At 36.2% G+C, this 22,179-nt stretch overlaps 1 protein-coding gene across 12 annotated transcripts in view; it reads right to left on the minus strand.

The window, feature by feature from the left end:
* The window catches only part of CDKL3 (cyclin dependent kinase like 3), a 94,493-nt gene that overhangs the window by 62,034 nt on the left and 10,280 nt on the right, over positions 1-22,179 (minus strand). For all 12 annotated transcript variants that reach the window (XR_007461689.1, XR_007461692.1, XR_007461688.1 and 9 more), the window contains 3 exons: positions 13,295-13,473; positions 6,728-6,840; positions 4,772-4,911 (listed from right to left, as the gene is read on the minus strand). Coding sequence is in view for 4 of the 12 variants with exons in the window: in XM_049649193.1 (XP_049505150.1) it covers positions 4,772-4,911; positions 6,728-6,840; positions 13,295-13,473 (432 nt within the window). In the remaining 8 variants the exon portion in view is untranslated. The remainder of the gene's footprint in view (positions 1-4,771; positions 4,912-6,727; positions 6,841-13,294; positions 13,474-22,179) is intronic.

The following is a 22,179-nucleotide window of genomic DNA, read 5'->3' on the forward strand; positions in this document are numbered from 1 at the left end:
TATTATTATATAATTATTTATATATAATATTTATAATTAATTATATAATAATTAATTAATATAAATTAACATTAATTTATTAATATTAATATTAATGGTAGAATTTGAATAAAATTCATTTGCATCATAATTTTCATTCTTCCTTTTAAAAAAGGCAAAGAATAATAATAATTGGTAACTTTTATTGATGTTTACTGTGTGCCACACAACACTCCACCTAGCTTTTTCCTATTATTTGATCCCAGCAACAACCCTACAAGGTATATATTATTACTCCCATTGCACAGATAAAGAGACTGAGGCCCAGAGAAATCAATTTGTCTAAGATCTAATAAATAAAAGTGTAATTAAAATCCAGAAAAACCAAGGTAATTGAATATAATATTACCTTTTCATTTATGTCCAAATATGTATGTTTAAAGTGATTCACAAAAAAAAGTTGTAAAGATCTGCTATACAACAATAAGAATATAGCTAATGTATAGCTATACTATACATTTTGAAATTTGGTAAGAGGGTAGATCTCATATTGTGCATTTTTTACTGTAATAAAAATATATTGAGTCACAAAGCAAAACTGAATTCATTATCCACTTTATGATGCGGGAATACCCATACCCTTAAAACTGCAACTAGTTAAAAATATATACTTATTTTAGAGTGTAACAGTAATCTGTCAATAAAATTTATTAAGAAAAATGTTAAAAAGTCTGCCCAAGTCATAGCCTATTAGAGGTAGACTAAATTAGTCCTTCTCTGAATAATATAACCAGAAAATTTAAATCTATGCCCTAGTTTGGAAAATGTAAAATATGATACTTTGAGAAACAGACTGGCAGTTTCATTAAAAATCAAACATACACATACCTTAAACCCACCCACCATTTCAGTCTTAGATATTTACTCAAGAGAATAAAACTATACATCTACACAGACATATACATGAATGTTCATAGCAATTTTATTTGTAACAGCCAAAAATAGGAAACAACCCAAAACAAGGGAATAGATTAATAATTGTTACAGATCCATACAATGGACTACTACTCAGCAATAAAAAGGAATCAACTACTGATACACACAAAGCCATGAATGAATCTCTAAACCATAATGCTGAGTTGAAGAGTACATACTATGTAATTCCATGTATATATATTCTAGAAAATGTGAACTAATCTACAGTGACAGAAAGCAACTCAGAGGTTGTCTGGGAACTGAAATGATGGGAAAGATAGATTGTAAAAGGACAAAAGGGCATTTTGTAGGGTGATGGAAATGTTAGATATCTTGATTGTGGTGGTGGTTTCATAGGTGTATACACCTATCAAAACTCATCAAATTGCAAATTTTAAGTATGTGTAGTTTACTGTATATAAATTATGTCACAATAAACTTGCTTACAAAATTTAAATCTAGGAAATGATACATGCTTTGCCCAAATATTAAGATGTATTTTAAAGTTGCAATAGTCGGGGCACCTGACTGGCTCAGTCAGTGGAGCATGTTACTCTTGATCTCAGGGTTCTGAGTTAAAGTCATATGTTGAGTATAGAGATTACTTAAAAATAAAACCTAAAATAAAATAAAATAAAATAAAAGTGGGAAGGAGTAATTAAAAACAAAAATAAAGTTACAATAATCAATTAAACTGGTACTTACGCTAGATTAAAGAAAGAAATCAATGAAATAGAAATAGACCCAAGCATGTATAAGTATTTTGTCTATGATAAATGTGGCAAACCAAGTCACTGCATTATTCAAGTTGAAGAAAAATATTTACAACATATATGATAAAGACTAATATGCTTATTACTTCACAAATCTATATGAAAAAAGATGGTCTAATTGACAAATAGTTTAATCATTCTTAAATATTGTTTATATTATTTCTATAGATTTATATTATATATTATATACTAATAATTTTTCATTATTATGACCAATTTATATTGTATTATATTAATAATATAGGTAAAATATTCAACCTTTCCTGTAATCATATAACTGCAACTAAAAAAAAGATGCTATTTTAAACCTATTAAATCGGCAAATATTTTGTAATGCCTGGCTGGCTCAGTCAGTGGAGTATGTGACCCCTGATCTTGAGGTTATGAGTTTGAGCGCCACATTGAGTATAGGCGTTACTTTTGAAAAATAGGCAAATAGGAGCATGTGGGTGCCTCAGTCGGTCGAGCATCAGAGTCTTGATTTTGGCTCAGGTCATGATCCCAGGGTTGTGGGATTGATCCCCATGTCAGGCTCCGCACTGGGTATGGAACCTGCTTAAGATTCTCTCTTTGCCCCTCCCCTGCTCATGGTCTCTCTCTCTTAAATAATAATAAACATTTTTTAAACAATAAAAAATAGGCAAATATTTTAAAAACTGTAATATCCAATGTTAGATTGAGAGTGGGAATTTATATCCAATGCTGCTTGGGAGTACTTGAGTATAAATCAGTAAAACCTTTCTGGGGGAAAATATAGAACAATATATCAAAACTTCTGAAAAATGGGGCGCTTGGGTGGCTCAGTCGGTTAAGCAGCCGATCTCAGCTCGGGTCATGATCTCATGTTTCGTGGTTTCGAGCCCTACATCAGGCTCTGTGCTGACAGCTCAGAGCCTGGAGCCTGCTTTGGATTCTGTATCTCCTTCTCTCTCTGTCCCCCCCCTCCCCACTCATGCTCTGTCTCTGACTGAGTCTCTCCCTCAAAAATAAACATTAAAAAAAACCTTTTTTTTTTTAATTCTGAAAAAGTGTAAACCCTGTGGCCCGCTAATCATAATTCTAGGAATTTATCCTAAAAAAATAATAAAATAAGTTCACGGGGCGCCTGGGTGGCTCAGTTGGTTAAGCAGCCGACTTCGGCTCAGGTCATGATCTCACAGTCCATGGGTTCGAGCCCCGCGTCGGGCTCTGTGCTGACAGCTCAGAGCCTGGAGCCTGTTTCAGATTCTTTGTCTCCCTCTCTCTGATCCTCCCCCGTTCATGCTCTGTCTCTCTCTGTCGCAAAAATAAATAAATGTTAAAAAAAAATTTTTTTTAAATAAATAAATAAATAAATAAAATAAAATAAGTTCAAAAAGACATATTTAAAAGATGTTCACTAGGCTGCCTGGGTGGCTTAGTCACGTGAGCATCTGACTGTTGATTTTGGCTCAAATTATGATCTCATGGTTTCAGGGGAATCCAGCCCCACACTGGGCTCTGTGCTGATAGTGGGAAGCCCGCTTGGGTTTCTCTCTCTCCCTCTCTCTGCCTCTCCCCTGCTCATACTTTCTTGCTCTGAAAATAATAAATATTTCAAAATTAATTAATTAATTAATTCAATAAAAGACATTCACTAAAGCATCTTTACCAATAGTGACAGAGAAAACCTGAAAACAAATGTTCAAAATTGTAGGATCAGTTAAACAAACTATATTATAGTCATACAGTGGAATCCCATGTAACCATTGAAAATTATGATATAGTTCCATATTTACTGAGATGGTTACATAACAAACAGGTCACACAACACTGTGTGAAGTATGACATCTTTTAAAAAGCATAAATTTCTATGCACGTATTTGGTTGACAAAAGCCTAGAAGTATATAAATCAAAATATCAACAGTAATTTTTCCAGATTTTGGGAAAACCTTAACTTCTTTTTGTTTATCATGTATTTTCTACTTTTTCAATAATCATTATGTATTCTTTGTAGAATTAAAACTATGATATATAAAATAAATTCAATTCAAAATGTAGTAAATAAATCTGATTCTTATGAAATTCTAGTTCTCTCCAGATACCAATGAAATCATTTTTTCCTTTAAGAATAGTCTTTAGATGTTACATATCATACGGTTAGTAAGTTTACCTAAATAGCAAAAGCAACAATTAATATTAACATTTGTTGATAGTTTATCAAAGGCCCTGTGCTCAGAACATTTTCACCATTACCTCATTTAATTCTCCAGCCCCAGAAAATGAAGACTGTTAAAGCTGTTTTATAGCCCAGTAAACTGGGGCACAGAGATTAAGTGACTTTCCCAAGGTTACAGAGCTAATTAGTGACACAGCTGAGTTTTAGTCTATGTGATTCCAGAGCCCCTTCTGATAAACACTACACCATATTTGCTTTGAAATTTAGGTAACCACTTTTTTTAAAGGGCTATACATCAGAAATAAGATACCTCACTTGACCTGGGAAAGGAAATTGGCTGGATAGAAAAAATAAACAGAAGCAGATTTAACTTTCCACAGTAAATTCTCTAACTTTTTGAATTTTGTACTGAGTATATTGGCATATTTATTACCGAGTTTAAAATAAAATTTAAATTTTAAAATAATTAGAAAGTGCTATACAGTATAATGTTTTTGTTTTCTTCAAATTCAGGGTGAATTAATAAAACTAAAACTGCAGCTGCCAATGCCTTGTAGATATCTTACAATACCAGTGTACAAGGAACAGATCCCTAACTTGGGTAGACTGGCTGTTAAAAGGTGGTGATAAACACTGCAAGTCCTTTGAATTTTTCCAGTTTATCCCTAATTATCATTAAAATTGGGATAAACTAAAAATAATGGACAGGATTATCCTAGGGAGCTTTCAGTTTTATAGTCTATGAATTTTAATTTCTCTGGACTAAAGACATAAAGACAGAGGAATATAATAACTGTTAACAGTTAACATTACGAATCCTTTTGGAATTTCATTAAAGTAATATCCTAAAACTGTATTATAATTTATGCAAATTTCCCCAAAATATGTCCTTAATTCTTAACCTACATGAACTATATCTGCCAACAATCCATTTAGCTTTGGGTATTTTTTTCTTGCATTTTTGGGGTGTTGAACTTGAGGAAGGACAACCCCAGCAAAAATGGGACTCTTGGAAAAGATATTCTGTAAATGAGGTGTCAAATTGCCTGGAAAGAAAAAAAAATATGAATATAAGAAAACAAGGAAATTAATCTAAAATCAAAATAAATTGCTATGTGACTTGCATTAAATTACTAAAAAGGGAGAATAACAATTATGTTAATTTTTTAAGGTTGAAGAAGGCACTATCTGAATACAGCATAAAAGTTCATAAGTTTCCCCAGTAATCTGTTGATAGCAGGTAAGCAGTAGAAAATTTAAAACCACCAGGTTCGTTTTCATTTCCCAAATTATAAGACATAATATATGATGCTATCAAGAAAAGCGCAAACTTTTACATATTTCCATATGGGCATCTAAATAGCTTAACTAACAAGTGTTCGTCAGCAAAGCCTTACTCAAAACAGCTAAAATATCTAAATTATTTAGAAATAGCAATATTGCAAAGAAGAAACAAGGCTATGGAGTAGTAGTAGAATGGAAAGAACTATAAACAGCAGTGGAGAAAGCTAAGTTCTAGCGCCAGTTTTGCTATAACTAGGGCTGTGACCTTGGGCAAATCTCTTTCCTTTCTATGCTTCAGTTTCCTTATCTGTAAAAGGACAAAAGTAATCCTATCATCTCTAGGGTTTTTTTCTAACATTAATCTAATAACGAGAACTTTAAAGATGACCCAAAAAAGTATGATGCTCTAAGACTCTGAACTAAATCTTTAATTAATATTTATCCAGATTTCATGATTTTTATGGTTGCTCACAGTATCTTCTTCATGATCTGTAATTACATGTTTATGTATAGCCTCTCTACCACAAAAGGGGCTCCTCGAACTCCTCATTCAGAAATATATAAAAAACCAAATCATTGAAACTCCATGAGCAAGGCTAACCATCAAAATGTTTGGATAGTCAAGGCAGATCATCATAATTCAGCTCTCATCAAGTGTATTTTTAATTCTTTTTTTAATTTAATGTTTATTTATTTTTGAGAGAGAGGCAGAGACAGAGTGCGAGCAGGGGAAGGACAGAGAGAGAGAAAGACACAGAATCTGAAGCAGGTTCCAAGTTCTGAGCCATCAGGCACAGAGCCCACCACAGGGCTCGAACTCACAAATTGTGAGATCATGACCTGAGCTGAAGTCGGATGCTTAACCAACTGAGCCACCCAGGCACCCCTCAGCAAATGTATTTTTGAATAAGTTATTTAGGTACCTGGTTATTTATTGTGGCTAAAAAAAAAAAAAATTCTCAGTAACTTTCTATCTCCAACTACTTTAAAAGACATCTATCTAAATTGGGGCACCTGGGTGGCTTGGTCGGTTAAGCGTCCGACTTCGGCTCAGGTCATGACCTCACGGTCCGTGAGTTCGAGCCCCGCGTCAGGCTCTGTGCTGACAGCTCAGAGCCTGGAGCCTGTTTCGGATTCTGTGTCTCCCTCTCTCTCTGCACCTCCCCTGTTCATGCTCTGTCTCTCTCTGTCTCAAAAATAAATAAACGTTAAAAAAAAAAAAGACATCTAAATCAACTCTATTATTTAAAAGTCCTCTTTCAGAGATGCAAATATTTATAGAAGCCAAAACTTTAGAACAACTTTCAGACAATTTGAAGTTTCCTACTGTACTATTTTTCTTACTATCAATCATTAGCAAATGTCTTAGCTACTTACATCCTAGCAAAGAAAATATTATTTACAAAAACAGATAATTTTCTACTTTCTTTATCAGCCCAAGGCATCCACTTGCTGCCATCTACCAAAACAATATGCTTCCCTGTTCTTATAAAGAAAAAACTGAATGTGAATATCAAGCAGATGTGATCTGGCAATATCTATTTCAGGCATTTAACAGTATATTTCAGTAGTACCTACCTACTTTTAAAACAATTTTATGAAGTAAATCCAAATCAGAGCTGCTAGGAAGATAGGGATTTCCAGTGGCCATCTCAATGATCATACAACCTAAAGCCCAGATATCTACAGGTCTGAAACAACAAGAATAAATTGCTTTTTCATGGAGAAATACATACCTTTTCTAAAAAAAATTTTAAATAAAGTTGCAGCCAAAGAAAAAAGAATAGTTAAGTGGTATCACTTATAAATTTTCACCTTAGAATCATAACCCAACTTTAGGATATATATAAACATTATCACATTTTATTAATAATATTAAATAGCTTATATTTAAATCACATGAGAAGCCATGTAGTAGTCCAGATGAAAAGTAACTATAATTCTAAAATTGTTTCAAATACTTATATAAGGACATTATGATAAATGGTTTATTAATTAGAATAATTGAATACCAAAATCATCTTGTTTAAGGAATATAAAAAATCTTAAATATTTTACCATTTACATTTACTTATCTTAAGGTGTTGTGAGTCATTCATAATTCCAACATTTTCCCAATTAATCAGTTTTTCTTTTAAGTTTACTTATTTATTTTGAGCAAGTGAGTGCAAGCAGGGGGATGGGGCAGAGACAGAGAGAGATCCCAAGCAGGGACTAGGGGCTCCATCCCACAAACTGTCATGACCTGAGCTAAGATCAAGAGTTGGACATTTAACCAACTGAGCCACCCAGGCGCCCCCGACATAATCAGTTTTTAAAAGATAGTTTATATTACTAAGACTTTTAAACAGATAAAAAGCAGCCCTATCTCACATTCAGAAGAAATGTAAACACTACAGTGAGGAGGTACTTGGGTGGCTCAGTTGGCTAAGTGTCCTACTTCAGCTCAGGTCATGATTTCGTGGTCTGTGAGTTCGAGCCCTGCATCGGGCTCTGTGTTGACAGCTCAGAGCCTGGAGCCTGCTTTGGATTCTGTGTCTCCCTCTCTTGCTCTGCCCCTCCTCCACTCATGCTCTGTCTCTCTCTCTCTGTCTCAAAACTAAAAAAATAATAATAATAAAAATTTTTAAAAAACGCTACAGTAAGATATATCTTTCTCTAACCCAATTGATAAAAATTATAAGATTCAGTAACTGCTGTATTGGTGAAGCTATGGAAAATGAATACTCCCATGTACTGTTTTGGGAGTGTAAACTATACTTATTTGAAGGGAAAATTGGCAAAAGTTATCAAAATAAAAAATGTACATACTTTTGGGGCACCTGGGTGGCTCAGCTGGTTAAGCAACTCACTCTCAATTTTGGCTCAGGTGTTGATTGCATGGTTGTGAGATCAAGCCCTGCATTGAGCTCTGCACTGGGCATGGAGTCTACTTGAGATTCTCATTCTCCTTCTACCCCCCCCCCCCCCCCAACTCCTGCTCATTCTCTCTCTCTCTCCCCTTCTCAAAAAAAGAAAAAAAAATGTACATACTTTTGACCAACTTTATTCCTAGGAATTTATCCAAAGATCTGCCCACCCTTGAACACAAAGATAAATGATAAAAGATAAATAATAAGCACTATTTGTGGTAGGAAAAAAAAAATGGAAACAACCTAAACATCCATCAACAGAAGAAAGGCTATGTAAAATTTTGTATAATACACAAGAAAATATTATTCACCTGTTTAAAAAGATAAGGTATGTGATAATATAAAGTGATTCTGGGGTGCCTGGGTGGCTCAGTCAGTTAAGCATCCGACTATATATTTCAGCTTAGGTCATGATCTCACAACTCATGGAATCAACCCCTGAGCCACTGCTTGGGATTCTCTCTCCTCTCTCTGCCCTTCCCCCTGCTCATATGCTTGCTCGCTCGCTCTCTCTCAAAATGAATATTTAAAAAAAATTTTTATAAAAATTAAACAAAAATAAAGTGATCTCCAGGAGGGGCCCCCGAGTGGCTCAGGGGAAAGAGCATGCAACTCTTCATCTCGGGGTCATGACTTCAAGCCCCATGCTGGGTGAACAGATTACTTAAATAAATAAATATTTAAAAAAAAAAATTTTAAGTGATCTCCAAGATAAACTCTCAAGTGAAAAAAGCAAAATTCAGTAAAGAAATCCTGGAAGATCTATATAAATGGAGAAATATTGTATATTCATGAATAGGAAGACTCAATATTGTCAAAATGTCAGTTCTTCCCAACTTGATCTATAGATTTGGTACAATCCCAGTCAAAATCCATTTTGGATACCAACAAACTGATTCTAAAGTTTATATTGTTGGGATACTTGGGTGGCTCAGTCAGCTGACCCTCCAACTTCAGCTCAGGTCATTATCTCGTGGTTCGTGAGTTCGAGCCCCATGTTAGGCTCTGTGCTGACAGCTCAGAGACTGAAGCCTGCTTTGGATTCTATGTCTCCCTCTCTCTCTGCCCCTCTGCCACTCACGCATGCGTGTTCTCTGTCTCTCTCTCTCTCTTTCTCAAAAATAAATAAATATTTAAAAAATTTAAGTAATATTTAAATTTATATTGTTTATACATAGTTTAAAAAGAGACACCATGCTCAAAATTGAGTCACTTGTGCTAAGCCCACATCACCAAACTGAAGCTTAATACTTAACTTAATTTGCTTCAACTTATCCCAGAAATGGGATATTAAACTAGTCAGTCTGGAATTACCTGATTAGCACTCCTGAGTGTTGCCTGAGTTTCTGCCAGACAGAACCCTGCCATTCTCTAAAGGAAGGTGAAAAATAATCTGTTCGTTACTAGTAACTTCCTTGCCTTGCCCTCTTTTGCCTATGTAAGTCTTTCTATTTTGTACAGCCCTTTGGTGTGCCTTTCCATCTGCTAGATGGAATGCTGCCTGATTCACAAATTGTTGAATAGAGCCATTGAGATTTTTTAAATGTTTTTTTAAATTTATTCTTGAGAGAGAGAGAGAGAGAGACAGAGCATGAGCGAGGGAGGGGCACAGAGACAGCGGGACCCAGAATCCAAAGCAGGCTCCAGGCTCTGAGCTATTAGCACAGAGCCTGACGCAGGGCTTGAACTCACAAGCGATGATATCATGACCTGAGCCAAAGTCAGATTCTCAACCGACTGAGCCACGCAGGCACTCCGAGCCATTAAGATCTTTAACTTTTACTCAGCTGAATTTTGGTTTTTAACAATATGGTAAGGCAATAGACCAGAAGAGCCAACACAGTGTTGAAGAAGAACAAAGTCAGAGGAAAGATACCCCTTAACTTCAAGACATATTATAAAGCTACAATAATCAAAACACTGGTATTGGTGAAAGAATAAACAGATGAATAGAACAGAATAGAGTCCAGAACTAGACTCACAAGAATAACTAAACTTTGACAGAGGAGAAAAGACGATTTAAACTGACAAAGGAGAAAGGACAATCCAGTAGAGAAAGGAAAATCTTCGACAAATGATACTAGAACAACTAGGCATCCGAATATGGGGGGAAAAAAGAAGCTAGACACAGATCTTAACATTTTCACAAAATTAACTCAGAATGGATCACAGATATAAAAATTATATACAAAACTATAAAACTTCTAGACAATAATATAGGAAAAAATCTAGATGATCTTGGGTTAGGTGATGAGTGTTTTTTTTTAAGATTTTTTAAATGTTTTTTATTATTTTTGAGAAAGAGAGATATAGCATGACCGGGGGGGAGGGGGAGGGGGGCAAAGAGAGAGGGAGACACAGAATCCAAAGCAGTCTCCAGTCTCCAAGCTGTCAGCACAGAGCCCGATGTGGAACTTGAACTCAGGACTGTGAGATCATGACCTGATCTGAAGTCAGACGCTTAACCAACTGAGCCACCCAAGGTGCCCCTGAACTGTATAATTTAAATGGGTGAATTTTATGGTATGTGACTCATATCTCAAAAAAATTGTTGTAACAAAAGTGTAGATTAAACTAAGTAGATGCACTTATGGAAGTAGATAAAACTATAAAGAAATACGAGGAACTGAATATAATAAAAATCAACAGGATGGTTACTTTTGGGATAAGGGAGAGTGATAAAATTGGAACAGGGAACATGGAGGGCCTTCAGGGGGGCAGAAAAATTCTATTTTTTTATTCAAGTGTAATTAATATATATTAGTTTCAAGTGTATAATGTGATTCAACAATCCTATACACTATACACTACTCACTGCTCATCATAAGTGTTTCTTAATCCCCTTCACCTATTTCAACCAACCCTTAACTCCAAAATTCTATTTTTTGATCTGTTGCTAAGACTGTACATTTGTTGTGCTGGATTTTTTGTATCTCTGTGTTGTTTCACAATAAAACGATTTTTTTTTTAAAGATGCACTAGTAAATTTATTTCAGACATAACGTGAAGTCCCATAGAAGCCAAATTTACCATGTACAAGTCACCAATTTTGGCTCTGTGGAATACAAGAGATTATACCTGTTCTCAAGGAACTTATCTTTCAGCAGGAAGCATTTTTTTTTAATTTTTTTAACGTTTATTTATTTTTGAGACAGAGAGAGACAGAGCATGAACGGGGGAGGGGCAGAGAGAGAGGGAGGCACAAAATCCGAACCAGGCTCCAGGCTCTGAGCTATCAGCCCAGAGCCCGACGCGGGGCTTGAACTCACGGACCTCGAGATCGTGACCTGAGTCGAAGTCGGACGCTTAACCAACTGAGCCACCCAGGCGCCCCAGGAAGCATTTTTTTTTTTAAAAAAAAGCTAGAACTAGATCATATTAGTATTAACTGGCACAAAATTTACACACAATGAACAAGAAGATTTAGAAGGCGATATGATTTGGGGGCAAGGGTTAGGAATAGCAGGTGCATGAGAAAAGGAATTTAAGATATCATGAAGAGAGGGTAAAACTGGGACACAAATCTTATGGGGCTACGCTTATTGAGTATTTATTATATTTTAATCTTTTTCATTCATTTAGTCATTTGATTCTCACCACAAACCTATGAAGCTTGTCCTATTATTATTTCCATTATACAGATAAAGTAACTGAGGCACAGAGATGGTGTACATAGGGATCAGTGGGAAGTATAGTTGAAAAGGTACTTAGGGGTGCCTGGGTGGCTCAGTCAGGTTAAGTGTCCAACTTCGGCTCTTGTCATGATATCACAGTTTGTGAGTATGAGCCCCACGTCAGGCTCTGTGCTGCCAGCTCAGAGCCTAGAGCCTGCTTCAGATTCTGTGTCTTCCTCTCTCTCTGCCCTTCCGCAGCTGTGCTCTGTCTCTCTCTCTCTCTCAAAAATAAATAAACATTAAAACAAATTTTTTTTAAAGAAAAGGTACTCAGGAATGACCTTGGGCCAGTTAGTTTACCTGTGCTTTATATCCTTTTATTTTAAATGGGGATGATGAGGAGGATGGGAAAAATGGGTGAAGGGTAGTAGGAGATACAGACTTCCAGTTACAAAATGATTAAGTCACAGGAATAAAAGGCACAGCATAAGGAATATAGTCAATAGATATTATGATAGTATTTTAAGGTGACAAATGGTAGTTACATTTGTACTGAGCATAGCATAATGTAAACAGATATTGAATTGTTGTATTGTACACCTCAAACTAATGTAGTATTGTGTGTCAACTATTTTCTTTCTTTTTTTTTTTTTAAGATTTTATTTTAAGTAATGTCTACACCCAACATGGGACTTGAACTCACAACCCTGGGATCAAAAGTCACATGGTCCACAGGCTGAGCTACCCAGATACCCTTCAACTATAGTCAAATAAAAAATATTTTAAATAAAATACCCATATTATCATTTATAAAAATTTTAAAAAATAAAATAAAACAAAATGGGGATGATAACAGCAGCAACTTATCACAGAGTCATTGAGGAAATAAAATTGTTTAATGCATGTAAAGCATTTAGAACAGTTCCTGGCCACGAAGTAAATACTCATTAAAGTTAGATATTATTGTAAAAACAGAATAATGATTTCTAGAAAAGGTGTTTGAGAATTATCCATGCCCCCCACCCCACCGCCAGTTCTTGTATTAAGTTGGACTACTTGGTCCCTTTATGCACATCAAGATTTGTTATTTATATATTAGATTGCCATTTCATGTACTGCTTCTACTGTTTCACAAAAGACTGAGATAATGCTACTTTCTAAAGTATCTAGAACAGCACAATCTAAAAATTGTTTGCCAGACTTTGTAAACAGGGTGCCATATTTTGGAAAATAGGAAACTTGGCAGTTCCTATGGTAATGCCAGCAGAGCAAGGTAAATGATTTTGAAATCTTTGCAGAATGTAGAGGTTAAAGAGAAACAGTCGTCACTCTGCCATGGTGGGGGCACAGCTTAAAGTAAGCACGGATACAACCTGAGGGATGTCAGCACAGGTCACCTGGGGTTGGGGCCACTCAGCAGCAGAGGGCAAGCGTGGTAACACCATTATCTAGCAGGGCAGGTGCCTACAGGGTCTGTCTGTTCTTTTTAGAGGCATCCCTTTCTTATCTCCAACCCAGAAGCAGAAAGCAGAGGGTGTCAATAGTAGGGGTGACAGACACACAAAGGGAAAAAAAGAGATGGCCAGGAAAGGCCAGACAGGACCCCAAAATATACGTACTTTCCATAAGAGGTATCTTTTAATACTAATTCTGGAGCTCTATACCAGCGTGTGGCCACATAGTCCGTATAAATGTCCCCAGGAGCTGCTAGAGTTCGTGCAAAACCAAAATCACAGAGCTTAGTAATTCCTGACTGGGATACTAAAATATTCTCAGGTTTTATATCTCGATGAATGATCTAAAAAACAAATAGAAGATGCAATACATTAAAATGAGAATTCATTATCTAGAGGATCACTCAAAAATTATACAGAGATAATCTAGCTAATTAAGACAGTAAAGCTATTTTCTTACCGCAGGCAAAGGATTAACTGCACAATGCAAAAGCTAAATAAGTACATATTTTAAATTCTTGTCATCTCAAAATGAAATGAAGCCAAGAAAACAGATATAATACTAAAAAGGAAAATCACATTCTTAAAAAGAAAGGTAATCAAAAGAACATAATGAAAAACAGGTTAACTTTCCTTTAACACTGTGCCATTCTAGATACAACTGCCCCTTCTCTCATTCCTTCACAGCTAAACCTCTTGAAGACATTATCTTTACTAAGTCTTTTTTTTTCTCATCACTCATTTATTCCTTAAAGTAATATAACCTTAAAGTATATAAAGTAATATAATATAAAGTAATATAACCTTAAAGTAATATAACCTTAAAGTAATAATATAATATTCCTTAAAGTAATAATTCCTTATATAAGGAATATAAAATATTCCTTAATGTCATTTGTTCCCACATTCTATCAGACTGCCCCAATATGTATCTTACTTGACATATTAGAGTAAAAATGTTGCCAACTAATCCTCCCTTCCTGATTTCTGGGACCTAAAATTCTCCCAGTCCCTTCCATTTCGGTGGCAGTTCCTCTTTCTCTATTTGTCTCTTAAATGTAGGATTCTGGTCTCAGGCTTTCTTTTCTCACACATCCTGTTCCCTGGGCAATGACATCTACTCATTGGTTTTTTTACCACTTTCGTCACCTATCATGGAGACACCATATTCTCTTGGCTTTCTTCCCACCTCTTGGCTGCTCCATCTCAATCTCATCTACACTTCTAGCTTTAGTAACAATACACTGATAATTTCCAAATTCTATCTCTAACCAAGATATGTCTCCTGATTTCCACAAGGATTGGAAGTCCACAAGAAGTCTGACAAGGCTGACCCACACACAGCTCAAACTTAGCAAATCCAAAACTGAATGCTTCATTTTCTCCCCAAAACCTATGTTTTCAACAGTCCTTTAGTTCCATGGATGGAAAAAACATTGACCCCATATCTCAAGCCAGAAACCAAAATATTTTTCTCCTTCAGCTCCAATATATATTTTTGTCGCTAGTTCAAGTCCCCTCAACTCTCTCACCAAAATTACTACATTGCCAAATGGTCTCCCTGAATTCATTCTGATCCCCTCCAATCCACTGTCACAGTACTATTTTATTTTATTTTATTTTATTATTTTACTTTAGAGAGAGAGATCATGAGCAGGGGAGAGGAGCAGAGGGGTAAGGAAGGAGAGAGGGAGAGAGAGAGAGGGAGATTGAGAGAGAGAGAGAGGGAGAGAGAATCTCAAGCAGGCTCTATGCTGTGTGGGGCTTGAACCCACGACCCTGGGAACATGACCTGAGCCCAAATCAAGAGTCAGACACTCAACCAACTAAGCCATCCAGCTGCCCTCAGAGTACTATTTTAAAATCACATGTGTGGGCACCAAGCTGGCTCAGTTGGAAGAACATGTGATTCTTGATCTCAGGGTCATGGGTTCGAGCCCCACGCTGGGTGTAGTAATTACTAAAAAAAATAAACTTAAAAAAAATTACATGTGTGATCATGTCACTTCTCTGCTTAACATTCAACAAGGATTTCCCATCCCATAGAACAAATTTGAAACTCCTTAAAATGGCTTATAATGCCTTCTAGAATTTGGCCCTCACTTCCCTAGCCTATACAATATTCGTTTCCTAAGTTTCCAAGGTTTGTCTCATCTCTATGCACTTGCTGATGCTGTTCCAATTGCCAAGAACGCTTTGCCTGGACACCTATTTCCTTAGGTCATAGCTTATATATTTATATTAGTAATATAAATTTATGTTAGTATTTAAGTAATCTCTACACCCAACCTGGGGCTTGAACTTACAACCCCGAGATTAAGAGTCACAGACTCCACTGACTGAGCCAGCCAAGTGCCCCTATTTAATGGTATTCTTTATTTCAATTTCTGATTGTTGATTGCCAACATGTGTTCTCACATCATTCTGTACTTCCCCCATTACATTATTTGTCATGCTATTTATTAATTGCCTGTTTACTTGTTTGTAACTCCCACTAGACTATAAACGCCATGAGGGCAAGATTTCTGTTATTTAAGCTATATCCCCAGTGACCAGTACAGTGCCTAAAACAAAGGAAGCATTTAAAAATTTTATGAATGAAGCATATTCTCATCACTAACAAAGTATCATAGCACAAGTGAAAATATCTCAGTGACAGAAATCTGGCATCTTTCCTTGTTTATACAACTTACTGCTATAAGTGTTTGGGATTGGCTCTTGTTCTGACTCAGTTTCCCTCCATAAGTGGCCAAAACATTAACTTGGGGTAATGAGACACCTTAAATGTACCATATATAAAACTATATTAATCCTTTTTTTAAGTTTGTTTATTAGTGGGGGGGGGGAGGGGCAGAGAGAGAGGGAAAGACAGAATCCAAAGCAGGCTCCATGCTCTCGGCGCAAAGCCCCACACGGGGCTGTCTCACCAACTGTAAGATCATGACCTGACTGAAATTAAGAGTCAGACGCTTAACTGACTGAGCCACCCAGGCACCCCTATATTAATCCTTTTTTATTTCTACAACTTTTATTGAATGAGTAGTATATGCTAGGCATTATGCCAAGATCTAAGGATATAACATGAGCAAAAGCCGACATGGAAAAGCACATTAAGATACCACTTCACTATTCTGCCCACCAGATATCTATCACTTTCCTCCTCAATCTTTTAAAAACGAGGCAGAAAGATGCACTCAGTTGATACGCTTGTATTTTCATTCTATTCAACAACTAAAACCATGACAACATGTGGAATTTTGTTATCCTTGAGAACCAAGCACACTCTAAATCCCAACTTGTAAAACCTGTGTTTGACTAGATCCTCCTTGGCCTTCTACTATCACACTGTGACCTCTATAAACACAGTATTTCCTTCAACTTGTTTAGGTCTTCTTTAATTTCTCTCAATGTTTAGTAATTTTCAGGTTATAGTTCTTATACATCTTTTGTCAGACTCTCCCTAAGTATTTCGTATTTTTGAAGCTGTTTAATGGCATTTTTTTAAGATTTTATTTTTAAGTAATCTCTACACCCAACCTGGGGCTTGAATTTACAACCCCAAGATCAAGAGTCACAGGCTCCACTGACTGAGCCAGCCAGGTGCCCCTATTTAATGGTATTCTTTATTTCAATTTCTGATTGTTGATTGCCAACATATAGAAATACAATTAATTTTGGTATATAAATCTTATATCCCATAACTGTGATAAATTTACAAATTAGTTCTGTTAATTTTATTGTAGATTCCATAGGGTTTTCTATGTAGATGATCATATCACTTGTAAATAAAGACAATTTTACTTCTCAAAAAAATAAGGCACCATTTCACACCCACTAGAATAGCCACAATTAAAATGACAAAAAACAAGTATTGGGGAGGAAGTATATTGTTGGTGGGGATGTAAAATGATACAGCCACTTTGGAAAACAGTATGGCAGTTTCTTTCTTTCTTTCTTTCTTTTTTTTTTTTTTTGAGTTTCTTTAAAAAGTTAAAACATAAAACCTATGACGCATGTGGTATTTTTTTACGTAAGCTCTACACCCAACATGGAACTTGAACTCATTACCCCCAAGAGCAAGAGTCACATGCTCTACTGTTGGAGCCAGCCAGTCACTTCTACCCATATAGTATTCTTAACTTGACTTATTTTACTTCTTTCTCCCTAGTTCCTGGTAGTTTGGTAAACCAACAGTCCCCCAAATCATGGGGAAAACCAGAAGCCTAGCAGCTCCCAGAGAAAGAAGGACAGTGTCTTATCTCCTCCAAAGCCCCTTTCCCAGGTAGCTGTCATTATTCGATCTGACAAATCACTGAAAAATCCCACTAGAAGCTTTCCATCTATTTGATTGAAAGTAGAGCTTGCCCAGTGCAAAAAGCCTTTCTCCTGGGGCCTTGGTCAGAAATAATTAGCACACCATAATTAGAACACTATCAAGAAAGCAAAAAGACAACACATAGAAAATATTTGCAAATTCCATCTCTGATAAGCACCTAGTATCCAAAATATATAAAATACAACTCAACAATAAAAAGACAAATAAGCTAGTAAAGCGGGCACCTGGGTGGTCCAATCGGTTGTGTGTCTGATTTTGGCTCCAGTTGTGATCTCATGATTCGTGAGCTCAAACCCCACATTGGGCTCACTGCTGTCAGATGAGCCCACCTCAGATTCTGTCCCCCCCGCCCTGTCCCTCCCCTGCTCGTACTCTCTCTCTCAAAAATAAACATTAAAAAAATGTTTAAAAAATAATAAAAATTAGTAAAGGACCCGAATAGACATTTCTTCAAAGAAGATATGCAAATAAGAATTTGCCAGTTCTGAATGTTTCATTTTAATGGAATTTATGCTGTGTGGTTTTTTACATCTCAATTTCTTCATTTAACGTGAAGTTTCAAGGAGCTTTCATGGTGTAGCACATATCAGTACTTAATTCCTTTTTATGGCTGAATATATTTCACCATATGGATATTCCTCGTTTGTTTATCCATTCATCAGCTTGATACATATTTGAGTTGTTTCCACTTTTTAGGTATTATGAATAATGCTGCTATGAATATTCTTGTGCAAGTTTTTATGTGAACACATGTTTTCCATTCTATTGTGTAGATACCTAGGAGGAGAATTGTTAGGTCACATGGTAGTTCTTTATTTAACCTTTGGAGGAATTGCCAAACTGTTTTCCATACCATCTGCACCATTTTATACCACCACCAGCAGCGTATAAAGGTTCCAATTTCTCTACTTCCTCGCCAAAATTTGTCATTGTCTGCTTTTTAAATTACAGCCAGCCTGGTGGGTGTGAAGTGACTTCTCATTGTAATTTCGATTTGTATTTTCATAATGACTAATGATATTGAGCACATTTCATGTGCTATCAGCCATTTATATAGCTTTGAAAAATGTTAAATTGGGTTATCTTTTTATACTTGAGTTGTATTTTGCATATCCTGGATATTTATCAGATATATGATTTGCAAATATTTTCTCCCTTTCCTGTGAACTTTTTACTTTCTTTTCTTTTCTTTTTTTTTTTTAATGTTTATTTACTTTTGAGCATGTGCACATGCAAGGAGGGGACGGGATCTGAAGTGGGCTCTGTGCTGACAGCAGAGAGCTGAATGTGGAGCTTGAACTCATGACCTGTGAGATCATAATCTGAACCCAAGTCAGATGCTTAACTGACTGAGCCACCCACGAGCCCCTGAACTTTTTATTTTCTTGATAGTGTCCTTTGATGCGCCAGGGTTTTAATTTTGATGAAATCCAATTTATTATTTTTTCGATTGCTTTCGCTTTTGATGTCATATGTAAAGAACTATTGCCTAGGGGCGCCTGGCTGGCTCAGAGGGCAGAGCATGCAGCTCTTGGTTCACACATCACATTGGATGGAGAGATTACTTAATAATAAATCTTAAAAAAAAAAAAGTATCGACTAATAAATGGTCACACAGATTTTCACCTACATTTTCTTGTAAGACTTTTATAGTTTTACCTCTTATACTTAAGTCTTTGATAAATTTTGAGTTAGTTTTTGTACATAGTGTGAACTATCAGACCTAGAATTCAAACAAGGAGTTTGCTTCTCCTTTACTTTGTGGTGGAATGTACCAGAACTACATAAAATTCCATACTGAAGTCTGATTTATCACCTGAAACTAATATTACCCTGTATGCTAAATGGAATTTAAAGAAATTTAAAAAGAATTTTAAAACGTAAAGATTTTTATTTATATATTTTTTCAAGTGTTTATTTATTTATTTTGAGATTGAGAGACTGACCAGGGGAGGGGCAGAGACAGAGGGAGGGAGAGAATCTCAAGGAGGCTCTGCTCTGTCAGTGCAGAGCCCAGCATGGGGCTCAAACTCATGAACTGTGAGATTGTGGCTTGAGCCAAAAACAAGACTGAGCCACCCAGGCGCCCCAATGAAACTTTTTTTTTCAATGTCTATTTTTTTTAAATGTTTTATTAATTTTTGAGACAGAGAGAGACAGAGCATGAGCAGGGGAGGGGCAGAGAGAGAGGGAGACACAGAATCCGAAGCAGGCTCCAGGCTCCGAGCTGTCAGCACAGAGCCCGACGCAGGGCTCAAACCCACAAACTGTGAGATCGCGACCTGAGCAGAAGTCAGACACTTCACCGACTGAGCCACCCAGGCGCCCCATCAATGTCTATTTTTGGGAGAGAGAACAAGTGGGCGAGGGGAAGGGGGGGGAAACAGAGGATCTAAAGAGGCTCTGAGCTAACAGCAGGGAGCCCAGTGTGGGGCTTGAACCCATGAACTGTGAGATCATGAACTGAGCTGAAGTTGGATGCTTAACCGACTGAGCTACCCAGGCACCCGCTCCTCCAAAAAAGATTTTTAAAAATCTGATTGATTGATTTATTGTTTTTTTTATTAAAAACCTTTTTTTAATCTTTATTTTTGAGAGAAAGAGAGAGAGAGTGAGTGGGGGAGAGACAGAGAGAGAGGGAGACACAGAATCTGAAGCAGGCTCCAGGCTCCGGGCTGTCAGCACAGAGCCAGATGCAGGGCTTGAACTCACGAACTGCGAGATCATGACCTGAGCTGAAGTTGGACGCTTAACCAACTAAGCCACTCAGGTACCCCTGATTTATTTATTTATTTATTTATTTAATGTTTTATTTATTTTTGAGAGAGAGACAGAGTGTGAGTGTAGGAAGGGCAGAGAGAGGGAGACAGAATCCAAAGCAGGCTCAAGGTTCTGAACTGTCAGCACAGAACCTGACACCGGGCTTGAACCATGAACCATGAGATCATGACCTGAGATGAAGTTGGATGCTTAACCAACTGAGCCACCCAGGTACCCCTAAAAATCTGATTATAATACTTCTGTTTATACAGTCGTGTGTGCTTAAATGTTAACACTCATCTGAAAAGAGAGTTCTAATTTCCCTATCATCTAACAGCCTCAGAAAACCCGATTTTAAGTCACCCAGAACTTCAATTAAATAAACTTTCCAGTTGGATGTTATACAATTAAATGCTAATGTGCATATGAAAAAATAAGCTAGTAGTTTCCAGAAAAAGGCTGAATAGGATGTCTGAGGTAGACCAAAAGACTGGGGATTCCCTTATGCCCTAAAAACCAAATGGAATCCTTGACTGAATCCTGATCTTAATAAATCACTTTAAAAGACATTTAGGAACAATTAGCTACATTTTAATATAAATTTGGTATTAGATGATGTTAAGGAATTATTTTTAATTGTGTAGATGTAATCATGATTCTGAAGTTACACAGGAAAATTTGCTTTTTTAAAGAGATAGATAGTGATGTATTTAGAAATAAAATGTCAGGGTACCAATAATTTAAAATACTTCAGAAAACAAAATAGATGAAGCTCACGTAGCAAAATATTGTTAAAACATATTACATATTAAAATGTTAAAAATAACATTATTCAAATAATAACAATTTCTTATTTGGAAGACTAGGAGTTTAAAATCCAAAGCAGAGTTAAGAAAACTATGCAGGGGCGCCTGAGTGGCTCAGTCGGGTTAAGTGTCTGACTTTGGCTCAGGTCATGATCTCGCAGTTTGTGAGTTCCAGCCCCCCATTAGAGTTGCTGCTGTCAGCCTGTCAGCACAGAGCCCGCTTCAAATCCTCTGTCCCCCTCTCTCTCTCTGCCCCTCCCCAACTTATGCTCTCTCTCTCAAAAAATAAACAAAACAATCCTTAAAAATTAAAAAAAAGAAAAAAACTATGCAAAAGTGGCCTAAATTTAGGAAAGCAGGACTTTGTGGAGTAGGAGGTGAGGTGGGGCTAAGAAAGATTGACAGTGCTTAGGTATTAGTCAAAATTATTTATAATTCATAAAGGTTACTGAAAAACGAATAAAATTTAAGAAGTTCCATATGGGTAGGAGCTAAGTCTTTTACTCAAGGTTCCATCCTCAACTCCCACTACAATCAATGATTGTTACTGGAAGATGCTCAATAAATATTTATTGAATAAATGGATGAGGGGACAAATAACCATGTCTTCCCCATAAGGGCCAAATATTTGCATTTACACTTTGCTTCCAAAATGGTTTCAAAGAAACTTTTTTTTTTTCAGGATTCACAAAACTTTATTCATTTAGAATTAACAAGCTGTTCACATATCACTTAATATTGTTCACAAGCTTGTAGGACATGGATTATCTTTGAGGAATTATTTGATTTGCATGAAGTTTACAACTTTGTGCACAGTATGGTATTTTCCCTGCAAGTAAATAATAAGCAGTCTGAATTATCACATGAATTCTAAAACTTTGAGGGTTTTTTTTAATTATTATAATGAAATACTAGCATAGTGAGATGTAATGTTTACAGTTTTAATCTGTCAGACCCATTTCCTCTAAAATAATTAGCTGAAATTATATGACATCACACTCGCTTCCATTAAAGCCAGACACAGGCAACTCTCATTTGTGTGTTTGATAGTGCGCAACCAGTGGTGCATGTCACCACGAACAGCACATAATCTCATGCTACATTGTTTGGGTATTTTATAATATATTTTCAAAAATTTTTATTCAAAT

This window comes from Panthera uncia, assembly GCF_023721935.1.
Source record: "Panthera uncia isolate 11264 chromosome A1 unlocalized genomic scaffold, Puncia_PCG_1.0 HiC_scaffold_17, whole genome shotgun sequence".
NCBI lineage: Eukaryota > Metazoa > Chordata > Mammalia > Carnivora > Felidae > Panthera > Panthera uncia.